The sequence below is a fragment of the Glycine soja genome, chromosome 7 (genome assembly GCF_004193775.1).
Source record: "Glycine soja cultivar W05 chromosome 7, ASM419377v2, whole genome shotgun sequence".
NCBI classification, from domain to species: domain Eukaryota; kingdom Viridiplantae; phylum Streptophyta; class Magnoliopsida; order Fabales; family Fabaceae; genus Glycine; species Glycine soja.
The window spans coordinates 40,611,850-40,628,428 of NC_041008.1; the positions used below are offsets into that span (position 1 = coordinate 40,611,850).

General features: G+C 29.8%; 2 protein-coding genes and 1 long non-coding RNA gene across 4 annotated transcripts; 1 reads left to right on the forward strand and 2 right to left on the reverse strand.

The window, feature by feature from the left end:
- Nucleotides 1-4,469: 4,469 nt before the first annotated feature.
- Nucleotides 4,470-5,272, forward strand: LOC114420692. The gene is made up of 2 exons (XM_028386520.1): nt 4,470-4,885; nt 5,263-5,272. The coding sequence occupies exons 1-2, from the start codon at nt 4,470-4,472 to the stop codon at nt 5,270-5,272; spliced, it is 426 nt and encodes a 141-aa protein (XP_028242321.1).
- A 557-nt stretch (nt 5,273-5,829) lies between these two features.
- LOC114417818 lies at nt 5,830-6,724 on the reverse strand. The gene is made up of 3 exons (XR_003667935.1): nt 6,449-6,724; nt 6,114-6,355; nt 5,830-6,023 (listed from the first exon to the last, which is right to left on the reverse strand). It is a non-coding gene; the product is annotated as an uncharacterized LOC114417818 (long non-coding RNA).
- Nucleotides 6,725-11,348: 4,624 nt separating this feature from the next.
- LOC114419692 (ferredoxin--nitrite reductase, chloroplastic-like) lies at nt 11,349-14,934 on the reverse strand. Of its 2 annotated transcripts, none has more exons than XM_028385438.1 (4): nt 14,315-14,934; nt 13,365-13,719; nt 12,905-13,193; nt 11,349-12,349 (listed from the first exon to the last, which is right to left on the reverse strand). In XM_028385438.1, exons 1-4 carry the CDS (start codon nt 14,694-14,696, stop codon nt 11,609-11,611), a joined length of 1,767 nt encoding a protein of 588 aa, XP_028241239.1. In that variant the 5' UTR covers nt 14,697-14,934; the 3' UTR covers nt 11,349-11,608. The 2 variants fall into 2 exon arrangements, with proteins under 2 accessions (XP_028241239.1, XP_028241238.1); XM_028385437.1 differs by having other exon boundaries at nt 11,349-12,421.
- Nucleotides 14,935-16,579: the final 1,645 nt, after the last annotated feature.

A 16,579-nucleotide genomic window follows, 5' to 3' on the forward strand; every position in this document is an offset into this window, starting at 1 on the left:
TTGGTGGTGACCTTTTTTTTTTATTTAATTTTCAATAGGATTTATCGATGACTTTTTCTCCACACAAACATATTTATTATATAAAAAAATGAATCTAATTTTTATAGTAAAATTTATTTAATATCTAAAAATTATTATATATATATATATATATATATATATATATATATATATATATATATATATATATTTGTCGGCTATTCATTATTACAATTTTTAATAGTGACTACTTGAAGACCAGTGGATGATTGATTGAAAATCTTAGGCAATATACAAATAACGGTATTTAATGCATTACCGGAGAATTTTTTTTTGTAAAAATGTAAATAAATAAATTAAAATAATAATTTTTTAATTAAATTGATGGAAATTATTTTAATAACAATAAAGATAAACTAAAATATAAAAAGTAAAAACATTAAAAAAAATTTAAAAATTGATATATTATATTTTAATTTAATTATTATTTACAAAGGTCTTTTTATTTTTGTGTTAAATGAAGAAATTTTAAGTATTGATTAAAGAAATCAGGAAATTTAAAATCTCTTTTAATTGAATAACCAATTGTGGAGAAAATCAAATACTAATTTGATTTGGTTTAATGTAAGATATCATTAATAAGAAAATCAACTATTAATATTTCAACACATTTAAGATTTGTTATGCCTATACATGTAACAATAATCATTATTTTTTTCGTTAACCATTAAAATAATTTACCTCATCATTTAAAGTGAATTACTCATTTTAAAGGAATCAAATCCCATCATTTCAACACACCCTGCGAGAAGACAACTTCTGTGTTGATTGGTTAGAAAACAAAAGCTCGTCAGAGGACATCCCTCTCACCAGGTTTAGTCCAATTGTTATTAGTGGATGCCATTGGTACCCTTTTTAGTCGTAGTTCTTAGTTGTTTTTGTTTCCATTTTCCCTTGATAAAAAAAATCCCAGCCATAATTTCATAAGAAGAAGAAGAAGAATATGACGACTTTGCTTTTTTTAAAAAAATGAAAATGATATGACTTCCATGAGAATCAAGAATGCAAACTCAAATAAATAGAAATGGCATTAGCGACTTTTGAACTTTATAAATGAAATGACGTTAAACACTAATACCATCTACCTTAAAACTTCGCTTAAAATCATTATTTTATTTTCTTAGGTCTCAAAATCCATTTCTATAAGAATAAAAGGTCTCAAAATTCGTAGTAAAGATTAATAACTAGCTGTTGATAATACTGAGGATCATAAAAAGAGAAAAAAAAAAGTAACATTAAAAGATTGATTTATATTAAAATGAATTAAATTAAAATGATACATATTAATGTCTTTCAAAAGGGGTTAAAAGAAAAAAAATATGTAATTTTAAAATAAAAACAAAAATTAATGTAGTTTAAGAAGTTGGAAATAAATATATCACGTTAAATATAGTAAAAGAAATTCTCTTAAAACCCTTTTTTTTCTTGGAAGAAATATTAAGTTCATTTCAAATTTTAGTTCTTTGTTAAGAAAAAAAATACGGAATTTTTACAATAATGAAAAATATATTAAAAATATATATTACTAACCTATCTGTTTTATCTCCCTCCAAGAAAACTGTGTCACAATTTATCTATTTGAACAATCGAAAGGTTGTATTCTTTGTTTAGTTTATTGTAGTACACTCATTTGTTCATTTTCTCAGTTTTTTTTAGTTTTTTCATTGTTGTGAGAGGTGTATTATGCCACTTTGGTCGAGGTGAAAATTTTACAAAAATACGTCGATGGTGGTTGTGATAGTGGTTGATTTGGTTGTTAATGGAGGTACTCTGAAGGTACATCGACGATTTTTGTTTGTTTTTTTTTTTTTGCATAAAATACATATTAAAGAATCCATAAGTTTTAAAATTTACGCATTGATTAATCTGTAAGTTTTATGTAACTTATGGATTTTTAATTTTTTTAATTAAAAGAAATATTAAATTTTTGAATTTTTTTAAACTATAAATATGTTAATATGATTGTTAAAAAAAATTAAATTAATGTGTATAAAAAATTTATTTATTTATTTGAAATGTAATTCGTATTATTATTTTAAATATTTTTAAATAAGTGTAGATTGATAATTAATTTGTAATTATTTATTTTTATATTTTGAAAATGATATTAATTGTAAAATAAATTACACTTGTAATTTATGTATAATTTATTTGAGTTGTTGTGGTCTAAAATTGATTTTATTTTAGTCATTTCATGAATTAGAATTAAGTTGAATAATATAATTTATTTGACTACATATGGTTCGATTATAATTTTTTATGTATTATATTGTTATTAATTGTAAGTAAAAAAAAGTTAATGTTATTGGTTTTTAATATATAGGGTTATCAAATTTAATGTTTTATAATATTATATATAGTAAAAAATTACATAGGATTTTGTGTGATAGTATATGATGGTGCGATTAGGGGTTGTTTGTTTGTGATATTGAAATTTTTGAATATCTTGTTAAGATGGATGAAGATCAATGGTTGTATGATAGTATAATGTCTGAAGAAGTTGATATGAATGAACAAAATGAAGATGAAGTTCTGATGCATTCAATACTTCTTAGGTATTAATGTGATTTATTGTTATTAAATTAATAAAATGAATGTCCCTTGAAGACTATACTTGTGTGAATTTCATTGTAGGTGTTTGTTATCTGAGATGATGTTTTGCATTAGACTCGATTTGTTGCTTATGAAATTGAATTTGTGGTAATGATTATGAGGTCAGACACAAACACTGCTATGAGAGGAAAGGACTTTATTTGTCTTAATTGGTTGTGAAAGTAGTGATCAATATAAGTATAAGAAGAAAGATTTTTTAAGAAGAGATATTAGCAGTAGGAAATGTGGGTATCCCTTTAAGGTTTGTGGGAAACTAGTGGTTGGAGACCAAGGATGAATGCTGAATTTAACATGTGAGAGTCACAATCATGAAATGGAAAAGTCATTAGTTGAACATTCATACGCTGATTGATTGACTAAGGATGAAAAGACAATTATTATTGATATGACAAAGTCAATGACGAAACCAAGAAATATTCTGCTAACATTGAAGGAGCACAATGTCAATAGTTATACAACAATCAAACAAATATACAATGCAAGAAGTGCATACCGTTCTTTCATAAGAGACAATGATATTGAAATGCAACAACTAATGAAGCTTGTTGAATAGGATTAGTATATTCATTGGCATAAATTAAAGGATGAAGATGTTGTACGTGATATCTTCTGGTGTCATCCTGATACAGTGAAGTTATGCAATTCTTGTAGTTTGGTATTTTTGATAGATAGTACCTACAAAACAAACAGGTATATGCTCCCGTTACTTGACTTTGTTGGTGTGACACCAACGGATGACATTCTCTGCTGGTTTTTCCTATTTGGAGGGAGAACATGTAAATAATGTGGTTTGGGCTCTAGAACGGTTTCAAGGTCTTTTTCTTAGACGTGATGCCCTTTCTGGAGTTATTGTTACCGACAGAGACCTAACATTGATGAATGCAATGAAAATTGTATTCCCTGAGTGTATCAACTTGTTGTGTAGGTTTCACATCGACAAGAATGTCAAGGCAAAATGTAAATCCCTAATTGGTAAAAAAAATGCATGGGATTATGTGATGGATGCTTGGGGGAGTTTGGTTGATTGTCTTTTCGAGCATCAGTTCGATGATTGCCTTAAGAAGTTTGAAATTGCTTGTTCACCATGGTCAATGTTTGTTGACTATGTCAACCAAACATGGATAATTCCCCACAAAGAAAATTTTGTTAAAGCTTAGACTAATAAGGTGATGCACTTAGGAAACACAATAACAAACAAGTATGAAAATTGTCATTTTTTTATTAGGGTTTAGGAATTAATGGATAAAAGTACTTCTATTTATTTATTGTTTTTTGTGTATTTCATATGCAGGGTTGAATCTGCTCATTGGGCTTTAAAAAGACTATTACATAATAGCCTTGGAGACCTATGTAGTGTTTGGAAAGCCATGAACAACATGATCACGTTGCAACACACTGAAATTAAGGCATCCTTTGAGACAAGTAAACATGTGGTTGGACATGTTTTTAAAGTTACCTTATACAAGAGGCTACTTGGCATGGTATCAAGGTATGCTTTAAATCAGATTGCTACTGAGTTTGAACGTATACATTATGCTGACGAAAACCCTTCTCGTTATGGATGTGTCATGAGAAATACTCACGGTCTTCCATGTGCATGTGAGTTATCTAAATATGTTGTTGGCACCATAACACTTAAGACAATCCATATGTTTTGGTGGAGGCTATGTTTTTCAAACCAAGGGTTATCTGAACCCCAAGTGAAAATAATCGAAGAGATGGAAACCATATCCAAGCGATTTAAAGATCTTGATGTTTGTGGCAAAGTTACTCTAAAGAGTAAACTTCGAGAAATTGCCTACCCAAATCTAAACTCTATGTGTCCTCCTTTAGAAAAGGTCAACACCAAAGGGGCTCAGAAGAAACCGATTACCAAACAACAAAGATCAACAAAGCGTGATTCGTCTTACTGGGAGTATGTTGATGCTTTACATTCTGTACAAAATAATAATTCTTCAGTCAAACGTAGTGTATCATCATCTGACCAGACAATTCCAAGAAGGACTATGTCGATGTTGGATCAATTTCATCCATGCATTCACGATTCCATTGAAAACATTGTTGATGTCATAGTTGACGGTAACTGTGAATATCGTGCAATTGCTGCCTTATTAGGTATGGGTGAAGATTCATGGTCGCTGGTGCGCAACCATTTGCTTAAAGAACATGTCAAATGGTCTCATGAGTATATCAACCTCTTTGGTGACATAGACAGATTTGAGGAATTAAAGAGGTCCTTACTTGTTGATGGATTATCCATGATATGTAATTTATGTTTTATTTTTTATTATTTAAAATTAAGTTTAAATAAATGTAATCCGTATAACTAGTTCATGCAAGTTACTATGGATAAGTGGATGAATATAACCGACATGGGATATGTCATTGCATCAAGGTATAATGTTATCCTTGTATCACTGTCTCTGCAACAAAGCATGACGTTTTTTTCTCTTAGAAGTCAACCACCAACATATTCTTTTGTGCATCGCGTAATATGTATTGGTCACGCGTATAACAATCATTTTATTCAGGTAGATTCATCATAATCCTATTTTTAATTTATGAAATTAATTGTGTTATAATAACAAATTGTTTGTGCATGTGTAACAGGTTTATTTAAGAGATCGTTATCCCTTACCGCCTCTAGCTTTGTTTTGGCTCTAGGAATTGTCATCCTCAGGAAAAGTAGTGGCCAACTACATATATTAGTAGAATGCAACATTAGAGAAATTTGATGATGTTGAAAACAAACTATGCTGATTTAAGTGGAGAGTGAACATTTAGGTACCTATTTCATTGTCATGTACTACAATAATATACATATGTTTCATTGGAAATTCACAGGTATATGTATTATACCTTATGTTCAAATGATTTAGGGTTATTATAATACATAAGGTTTAGTGTTACGTGCGTTGTTAGAGTTAACTGTGACGTGAAAACTAGGGTTTAGTAGAAAATCAAAAAGTAGGGGTTTTGCAGATTGGGGGTTAGTGTTACGCTTTAGAGTTAATTCGAAACTTATTAAAAAAAATTTAATGTGTGGAAAATAAGGTTTATGGTTTAATTCACATGTGTTGATATGAGCGGTTCGATAGTAATATAAAAAAAATTTCAAATAAAATTGGTAAAATAAAAATGTTGTCAAATAAAATAAAATGATAAACATTGTGTGTACACATTTACTAAAAAATTCTAAATGTCTTCATGCGCCGCCTTCGTCACGATCGCACATATACATTGCGATCCACAGTCACACCTCTAGAGATCCTTAAACAGTCTTGCATGACATCGTATGTTTCTATGCCTTCAGTCACTATCCTTAAGTTGAGCAACTGCTTCAACCTTTCAATTATTGCTTGGCAAGCCTCCTATGACATTCATAACAACGGATAAGGTATAACCATATTGCATGTTTAAATAAAATGAAATTAAGAGTGAGATGAATATATATATCTTACCACTGCATGTCTAGGCTACTTCACATGAGAAGGTACATGCGCAAGTGCTTCCTCCATAGCTGCTGTCGCCATCGGGTACTAAGGCATATCTGGTTCGACATATGTGTCATCTTGGATGACAAGTGGATGTATGACTGGATACCCGGGTTGTGCTGGCCCCATGAATGGATGCGAAATTATGTAGAACCAATCCATGTAGTCTGGTGCACATTGTCCAGGCACAAGACAAATCTGGCCCACCGCTGCAAGGTAATCAGAGAAATGCATCCATCTGTCATCAATATCTTCTAAGCATAATCTTGAATCTAGAGTGTGGAAGAACCGTCTGAACATACCTAAACTGTCGCACAACCCTCTCTGGTCGGTGTATGACAACAACGAGACCCCATCAGATATGTCCAGAAAAACAAGAGATGAGCTTGAATTCTCTAATTACACGATGGTCACTGTAAGGTATCCAATAAATATCATTAGATGTTAGTCGATCTAGACGCTTCCGATACATCGACACTGGTAATGCCTTTGTAGATGTCCAGCGGCAAGCACATGGTTTCCTTTCATAATAATCTTCAGCAATAATAGCCTCAACAACAGATGAAAATGCTCATAAATCCAACACTACACATATTTTCAAAACAAAAAATATCAAATCAATACACAAAAAAAATCAAAAAACAAATCAAATTCAATTACAATTACCTGTAATAGTGTGATATATCCAGCAGGTTGTCTGTCGCTGCTCTTAGACGCATCATTCAAATTATCGTACCTATGCACTAGGACGACAACTCCCCATGCATAGCTTTCACTCTAACTGAGGTCTCGAAAGGCGTCAAAGAACACCATATGCATGTGTGTTGCACTCTTGTTAGCAAAAAGAGTGCAACCTAGAAAATGCAGCAGATGATAAGCTCGTGCTGCTACAGTCTAGTGTGCGGCATCACATTTGCTATGATAAATGTCTTGTAGCCATGATAGTCATACATATGCCCCATAACACTGTACTGTTTCAGCTCTGGCTTCATCTACACTGACTTCAGGTAATTCCACTAACATCAACACCGCTTCATCGACATGAAGAGTCTCGAAGCTATGGAAGGCCCTTGTGATGGGTAGATGAAGCAAAGAGGCCACATCATCGAGGGTGATGGTGACCTCTCCTACTGGAAGATGGAAACTACTAATTTCCTTATGTCACCTCTCCGCAAAAGTCGATATAAGTCCCCAATCGCTAGTGTCCAAAGAACATGTGATCAGAAGACTTAATCCTGTGACAACAACTAACCCTTCAATCTCAGTAGGATGCCTCCCAAATTTTTTAACCTTCCTTCCATGGGAGGATAACTTCAATTCAAGACGTTCCTAAAGACAATTTAAATAATTTTAACAATAATAACAAATACTTATTGAAATATAATTTATTTAAAACTATAAATACCTCTCAATTCTAAACAATTACTGTAACATGATCAACATAGACGGTCAAAATTGATGTGTCACATGACCCGCCTGTAAAACCCTGAACATCAACAACTACTTCTTGAGGTTGTTGGAAGACCTCTTCGGTTGCGTCATCTATGTGATGAACATTTTCAACAACAGCGGCAACTTCCTGTTGCCTACATGCGAATGTTGTGGGCCTTCGCCGCTGGAGAGCTTCGTCTGAATCACGATTATCTTCTCTTCCTAGGGCTCTTTTTATAACTCTACCTAAAGCATGATTTAAACCTCTAGTTCTAACCATAATATGTAAATTTGGACATACATACAAATTTATGTCAAAATTTAAGCAATACTTCAATCAATTACTATGCAATCATTCATAAATAAAAAAAAATTATTATTATATATATATATATATATATATATATTCAAATTTTATTTTTAATTAATTTTATGTAATTAAATAACTTCTTTATTAAAAAGCAACTTAAAAAACACTAATTAATTAATTTCATAAAAAACTAATATATAATAATTATAAATATATTTATAATGAAAAAAACAATAAAATTTTCAAAACAAAAATGAAAATAATCTATTTTTTATTAAAATATTTTAACTATTTAAAAACAACATTCTAAATAATATATTTATAATTAAAAAAATACAATGACTATTTAAAAACATAATTCAAAATAATATATTTTAATTAGAATAACAATAACTATTTGAAAAAATTAATTCAAAATAATCTATTTTTGATTAAAAAATTACTATTTCAAAAAGAAATTCAAAATAATATATTTATAATTAATAAACAACAACTATTTCAAAACAAAAATCATAATAATATATTTATAATTAAAATAAACAATAGCTATTTAAAAACTAAAATAAAATTAATATATTTATAATTAAAAAATTAACTATTTAAAAAAATAATTCAAAATAATCTATTTATATTTTAAAAAAGAAACAATAACTATTTAAAAACAAAAATAAAATTAATATATTCACAATTAAAAAAACAATTACTATTCAAAAACATAATTCAAAATAATCTATTTTCATTTAAAATATAAACAATAACTATTTACAAACAAAAAAAATGAAATAATATATGTACAATTAAAAAAAACAATTACTATTTAAAAGAATAATTCAAAATAATTTATTTTTATTTAAAAAATAAAGATTAACTATTTACAAACAAAAGAAAAAATAATATATTTATATTTAATAAAAAAAATAACTATTTAAAAATAAAAATAAAAATAATATATTTATAAATAAAAAGCATTTACTATTAAAAAAAATAAAATTAATTTATTAATAATTTTAAAAAAAATACGGAATACGTAATCCTTATGAGTTATATCTATACGGATTAGATAATTCGTATAACTTATACGAATTAGGTAATTCATATGTGTTACATGGATGCCAAACGTGATCCCAAACCATGAAAAAAACACCTTAACTCGATGGCGGAAAGGCAAGACGATGGTGTAGACAATTTGAACGGAGCCAATGGAGGCGACGACGACGGTGGGGCGGCAAGGATAACGCAAAGATGGAGGAGGAAGAAGGTGCGTTGCGGCGGCGGAATGCACGGAATACACGAGGGAAAGGAGATGAAACTGGCTTTTAAAATTTAAGTGAATGACATTTTTATCATTTCAGTTAAATTGTTGGGTGCATAAGTAATATTCCTAGGTGCACCTAACAACAAACCAAATTTGGGCTAGGATTTGACCCATTTACTTATGGAATCCTTTTTTTAAAAAAAAAAACTTATACCCTTAATTTATAAGAAAAAGTGTATATACGCTTAATCAGTGTCTTGAATTTGAGTATGATTATGTACCTAACTCATTATTTTTTAATGTTTCACTTGGAATAAAAACTTATTTAACAACGTGTTAATTTGGCTAACAAAAAACCTATTTCTAAATAGATTATTGTACTTAAGCCTTTTGTTAGGTCAACGCAACTATGCCTTTAAACAGAGTAACAAACGTATAAATAGTATCATAAAAAGTTAATACATATTAATAACAATAATATTATTATATGGTGGTTTAAATATTTTTTTAGTTAATATAATTTAGTGTTTTTTTTTCATTTTTGTTCTTGTAATATTTTTGTTTTAATCCTTAGAAAATATGTTTATTTTATTTTTTTCCTTTCAATACTTTAGATAATTTTTTTTATTATTCAAAGTATTATCTAAAGCATCTTAAGGACGAAAAATAAAAAAACACATTTTACAAAGACTAAAATAAAAAAAATTACAAAAAGGAAAATGAAAAATAAAACTAAATTACTTTGGACTAAAAAAAGTATTTAACTCTTACTATATTATTTATATTTACTTAAGCAAACAAGTCTATTCCTTTTTTTTTAAAAAAAAAGGCAAACAAGTCTATGAAACCTAACCCTAATTCTAATTATAATGAAAAAAACACGCACTAATTGTACACTGACATATGTTATAGTTTTGGATATACTAACTAAGGTAGCATTGTCACATAAATAGAATGGAATATGAATAGGGTATTTAATTTTTTTTTTGGTTATTATAGTTTTTATATTGAAATTAAAATATACTATTTTTAACATTATATCTTATTTTGTTCTGGTTTAAAGTACACTAAACATATAATAAAAACTTGTTGTATATTAATATAATGTTACGTTCAGTTATAGCCTATCTATTGAACGTTAGTGTGTCACAGAATCCCCACTCAAGCATAATAACATTTGGGTACACACACATCAATTAGTTGAACGGCTGTTTGATTTTATTTCAAAATAGTTTATTACTAATTTGATTGAGACTGAATCATAATATATCTAATGCTCTTGACCAAAAAAATAATCTATCAAATGCTGAGTAGACTAGTAAGATCATTCGCTTCAATTTAATTTTAATAGAATTAGTTTCCTTTGTTAGTCTTAGTCAAGGTGTGAAAGCATTAAATTAATTTTTTATTTGAATCAAAGTGACCTACATGTGGAAATTTCTATCTTATTTTAGCACACATACTTATTGTTAGAACACCCTTTTATTTCCTATCAGTATCTTAAAAAACATCTCTTGAGAAGTCCAATTTTTTTTTAATAAAAAAATAGGTTGACAGTGTATTAAAAATATAATTCAATTGATTAAGTAGAATATATGAATTGTTATAAACCTCTTTTTGTTAGTATATCTTTAATTTTCACGGACAAAAAAAATTAACTTAAGAGCGTATTGTTCTTCTACTTATAACCTTTGTAGGTAAAATATCTGTTTTGAGTTTGATAAAGATAAATAATTATTTTAACCAAAAGTTAATACATCTCTTTATAGTTAAGGGCATAAAACTTGTTTGAATACGAGGTTAAAAATACTTCCTGACAGTTTTTTAGAGTTTCTCGATACAAACAAAAAAAAACTCTATTTTTAATAAAAGAATTCTTAAAAACACTTTTAACTTGTATTTAAAGAGGCTAATAGTCTTCAAAGGAGTTTTGTTCTTTCTATCTTGTTCACTGATCTGTAAGACATACATGTGTTTTGCCTTATGATTTATAGAAGATGCTGTGTGATTCAAGCACTTCAATTGAGATATACTTGATTTCAATGTTTTTTTCTGGCATTTCTTATCAAACTCTTATTTTTGTAAGGCTAAATATAAAATGCTAAACACTTAAAGCACACAACTTTGGAGTGGAAGATTCATCTAAATCCTTAGTATTTTGTTATACATAAAAAAAATTTAAATATAAACCATTTTGCCTCTAAAATTAGTTTATAATGAAAAAATAATTCTTAAGCATTTGCCACAAGAAAATGAGAAATATATAGCATACATCTTTGAAGAAATAAAGTGTAACTTAGGGACTAGCAAAGAATGTACATGTCTTATCCAAAAGTGTACATGCATATGATATAATGCATGTCTCATGATCATCCCTTTTTCTTTTATGTAGAGGACACTGATACTTTTGTTCAGGGACAATGGTAGATTTAGTAAAGAAACTAAAATTGCCAATGGCCATAAAGTTTAATCTTCCCCTTCCTCTCTATTCCTTTGGACAGCACCAAAATGCTTTACTAGTATGTCTACCACAATAGGCACCAAGTTCTTGCAAGGCACACCCTTCTTATACACCTCAGCTAGATGTGAATCACTTCCAATTCTCCCTCCCAGGAAAATATCCACACCTTCAGTGGCCTTACCATTCTCATCCCTAGCCATGCACCCCATGAAACCAATGTCAGCAACTTGCACCTGGCCACAAGTGTTGGGGCAGCCAGTCCAATGCATTCTCACAGGCCTAGTCACAGCCACTTGCCTCTCCACTTCCTCAGTCACTTTCAATGCTCTTTCCTTTGTCTCAATTATGGCTTGCCCACAAAACTGGTTGCCAGTGCATGCCACCAGTGTCTTCATCAATAGAGAAGGTTCAGGTGAGAATCTCTCCTTCAAGAGAGGCTCATTGAGCAAGGCATCAATTTTGTTGCTATCCACATTTGGGATTATTATGTTTTGCTCCACTGTGAGCCTGAGCTCTCCAGTTCCATATTTGTCCACCAATCGCGCCAACTCATCCATATCATCTGCTTGAACTCTACCAACTGGAATGTGAATCCCTACATAGCTTAGGCCATCTTGTTTCTGTGGATGAACACCTAAGTAGTCTCTTCTTTCCCATTTTTTCTTAACCAGTTCTTCCTCAGATGCTCTCTCCAGCTGCTTCCCTGGCATTCTTTTTTCCACCTCTGACCTGAATACTTCTATCCCCTTCATTTGCCAAACACTTTTATCACTTACTTGCCAAGCAGATACACTTAATGACAGTGGAAATAGACCATGCTAGGATAACCAAACATTTTAAATATTTCAGTATTAGTCCTACCGGATTAAGCTCAGGACCGAGGATCAGTTTCATAATTAGCCTAAAAAGCCTAAGCTTATAAGAAATATCTCAAAGTTTAAATGAGGAGTCAAAGGTCTTAACTACAGTTATTACAGTTATAAAAAAATCAAGAATTCAGATTCGGAAATATTTTATAAAGAGTTACTATCAAACACCTTATTATTATTTATCTTCATTTCTCTTTTTCTATTATATCATATTACCTATAGTATCTTACTTCTCTCTCACTATAGATGTCAAATATCCATCGATTATTTTACTTTTATAAATTGCATTAGTTTTTGACTTTTTGTATATATTGATTATAATTTATGAAAGAAAGGATTATGTCAGAACTTAAACTTTAATAATCTCATTTTCATTCATGTATGATGTGACATCAGGCAAAAGTTGTAAAATTAAATAAAATAATGACTTACCAATTCGTCAATCAACCACATCATTCTTGTTTTCTGTCTGTTCCCTCTGAAGCCAAGGTCCCTATAGGCCTCAAGGACAGCTTTACATAGTGGGATTACATCATCTGCGGAGACCCATGCATCAAGTGGAATTGCTTCAGCACATCTCTTGGCACTGAAGAAACCACCAACAAGTAAGTTGAATCCAAAACGCCCATCCTTGTTTGCAGGCATGTAAGCCAGATCATTAATGTGGGGATGCTCAAACAGATCATGGGATCCAACCACGCACACATTCCACTTCCTAGGCCTGCACAAATTCAACAATTGAATGTAAACACCAATGCTTAGATCATAAAACTTTAAATCCTCCTTATATAATATGTGTATTTTTTTTTAATGTAAGAATCAAAGATAGATACTAAAAGATTTACAATAATTTGCGCACTTGATTATAAAATAACTGCATACAATTACTTACAAGTTTGACATGGCTGGGTTGCCGCGTGAATTGGCAGTGATGAATTGAGATAACAAGTTGTTGTAAGGTCGTGTATCAACAATCTCATCTGGGTCAATGCCTGCAAGAGGGTTACCAACAGGGTTTCTCACATTGTCCATTCCACTCTGAAGACTAGTCAATCCAACCTCATCGAGGCCCTTGAGAATTTCTGGCACATCAGGTAGCACCACACCACGAATTTGCCAATTCTGCCTCGTTGTTACATCAGCACACCCATCTTTTCCGTACTTCCTGATCACACTAGCCAAATATCGTGTTTGGGCACTTGTTGTCACCCCATTTGGAAGCTTCAGCCTCATCATAAATCTACCATCTGGTTTAGACAATGGAAAGAAATTAACCCAACTATATTAATCAAATACAAAAGCTAATTACAACAAAATGCAAAGCCTTGTTCTTGAGTAAACGAACGAGTATATGATAGAGAAAACATATACTCAACTTTTTAGTTGTTTTTTTTTTTAACGTTCTTTGATCAAAATTGGAATTTCACCTCAATATAAACTTTTATTATACAAATTATGGAGTTTCATGTCAATATAATATTTTAATATAAACTTTTATTATACAAATTTTATTATACAAATTATGGAGTTTCATGTCAATATAATCTTTTAATATAAACTTTTATTATACAAATTATCTAGATGAAACTCCAATTCTGATTAGAAAATAACACAAAAAAAAAATAACTTTTCAATAGTACTACACCTAAATTTTGTGTTTCACCAGAGTTTGAATGCAATTAATGTAAAATATCAACAACTTGTGTGGTTGCCATGGTTTGAGACTCAAACATGCACCAATCAACTCTTTTTTGTTCCACTTATCATTGCATATTGTGAGTGGTGGTAGTGAAGCAAACCAAAAGGAACATAAAAAAAAAAAAAAAAGAAGTGGAAACTTACAATGCTGCTTTCTCCTATGAAAAAGGCCAAGCCACTTGAGTCTAACATCAATATCATCCTTGGTGTGCTTGGAGCTCTCAATTTCCTCAAGGGACATCTTAGCCAAGTCCTCAATCCCACCTTCCATAAAGAGCTTCATGGGGTCTTTCTCAAGCTTCACTTTTTCCTGAGGGCTGATGCCTCCCCTGTACTCTTCCTTCAAAACCCAGAACCCATCTCTCTCCTCCACTCTAGGCTCCAACCTTGAAGCCTCCACCTCCGAGGAGGCAGTTGCCGGAGCCACCGTTGGGGTGGTGGCGGCGCAGAGCCATGTCTTGGGCCGAGAGCTGGGGAAGCATGATGATGGAGGAGCAAGAAAACGAACAGAGAATAAAGAAGACATTATTGGAAGAAGGAAAGTAGTGTGTTGTTGTTGAGAATATTGAGTTTTTGAGGTTGTTATTATGGTAATGGCGGTTTGAGAGAAGAGTGTACATTTTGTAGGACGAGAGGACCAGAGTGAACGAGGACCTTACAAGTAAGCAAGAGGTCAGAGGTGATCTTCCTCGGATCGATAGACCCTTCGGTGCTTCCAAGGGTCACCTTCCTCATGAAAACAAAACACTTTTAACTAAAATTCCCTCTCAAAATTGCATGCTACACACATTCTCTCTATACTTTTTTACACCAAAATATTTGGTTAGTTTGTTTCTTCTTTTAAATTTCATTAAAATATAAAACAAATATTTATTGCTTCTTTAATCTCTAAAATATTTAAAAATTTCTGTTTTAAGTCTATAAATTGTTTTTGACTAGTCAACGTCACTTAATTTTTTTTTTAATTGTTTAATTTTTTATTTTCATTCTTAATTTTAGTCTAAAGAATTAAAAGTAAGAACAAAAAAGTTCAAAAATAAAATTAAAAAAATCTTAATAAAATAGGAGATTGAAAAAAACAAGAAACCTTAAAGAAAACTACACTTACATCCGATCATATATTATTTATTATGTATGATAAGTAATATGACCTTATAATATTGTTCTCACAAATCTAACACTAAGTTTAAATGATTAAATAGTTAGTTCAATTTTAAACTTAGTGTATAAGGAATCTCTCTCTCTTTTTCTATTGCCTTCATTTTGGACTTTTGGGGGGTCATTCATTGCATTGTGTTTGTGAAACGTGTATGCGGCTGCATGTAACCGTTTGACATGTGATTTTTTTAGATGCAAATGTTAATCAGGGTATATTAGTTAAAAAATTAAAAGAATTTTTTTATTAAAATAAATGTTATTCATAATTTTTTCTATTTTTTTATAATAAATACTTTTTTTAGTTTTTTAATTAATATTTTAAGGACAATGATTAAGATTATTTTAAATGAAAACCACGAAAAGAAGACTTAAAAATAGTTTATAGAAAAAGAAAATCAAAAGTAGAAGAAGACAACTTGAAATAGAACTTCCCAACAGCTTCCGAAAAATCACCCGCCCCGTTTCCAACTGGGGTCGTAGATCCGATATCTATTTAATAATCATAAATTATTTTTTAATGAGATGTGCGACTTAATCCTGTTAATTATTTTATTCATCGTGTTTTAAGAAAATAATTATTTATTAAAAGTTTTTAAATAACTAAAACTTTATCTAAAAAAATTAAAACTTATTTTTTCAATTAATTTATATCATAATACTCGTAAGATATCATAAACTCATTACTTAAATTAGTTTATATCATGTGAACATAAAGTAGTATGACTCAGATAATTATACATTTTAAATATGCAATCATAAATTTAATCTTTAAATTTATGTATATGAAAGAATAAAAGATAAAAGAGATCATTTTAAAAAAAAATATATTTATACTTCATGTAATTAATCTCTGGTTTTACTGTAGGTTACTATTTTGAGTGATATTATACTCAATTTCATTAAGTGAAATTTTAATTTTTAATAAATTGTGATAAGTGTCTTTGTCATTTTCTTTTTGTTGTTGAAAAGTGTCTTTATAGTTGAATGTCCAACTTTGTATTAAAAATACATTAGTTTTAATGACAAGTCATTTTAGAATTTAATTAAAGAATTTGTTAATATACACATCCTTATTTTTTTTATAAACATGTTAATAATCTATATTATTGTTTTATTTTAATATATTATTTAGTTATAACTTATTAACACACTCATATTAAAAAAAATAAGAATATATAACAAATTTTACAAACATTTACTAATATTTATATACTTATTTTTTTTAATATGAGTATATTAACAAACTAAATC

Coding starts and splice junctions, on each gene's coding strand:
- LOC114419692 (XM_028385437.1), bottom strand. CDS start 14,696: ATGTCTTCTTTATTCTCTGTTCGTTTTCTTGCTCCTCCATCATCATGC. Junction 13,720..14,314: donor TCATAGGAGAAAGCAGCATT/GTAAGTTTCCAC, acceptor TGTCTAAACCAG/ATGGTAGATTTATGATGAGG. Junction 13,194..13,364: donor AACCCAGCCATGTCAAACTT/GTAAGTAATTGT, acceptor GAATTTGTGCAG/GCCTAGGAAGTGGAATGTGT.
- LOC114420692 (XM_028386520.1), top strand. CDS start 4,470: ATGTGTCCTCCTTTAGAAAAGGTCAACACCAAAGGGGCTCAGAAGAAA.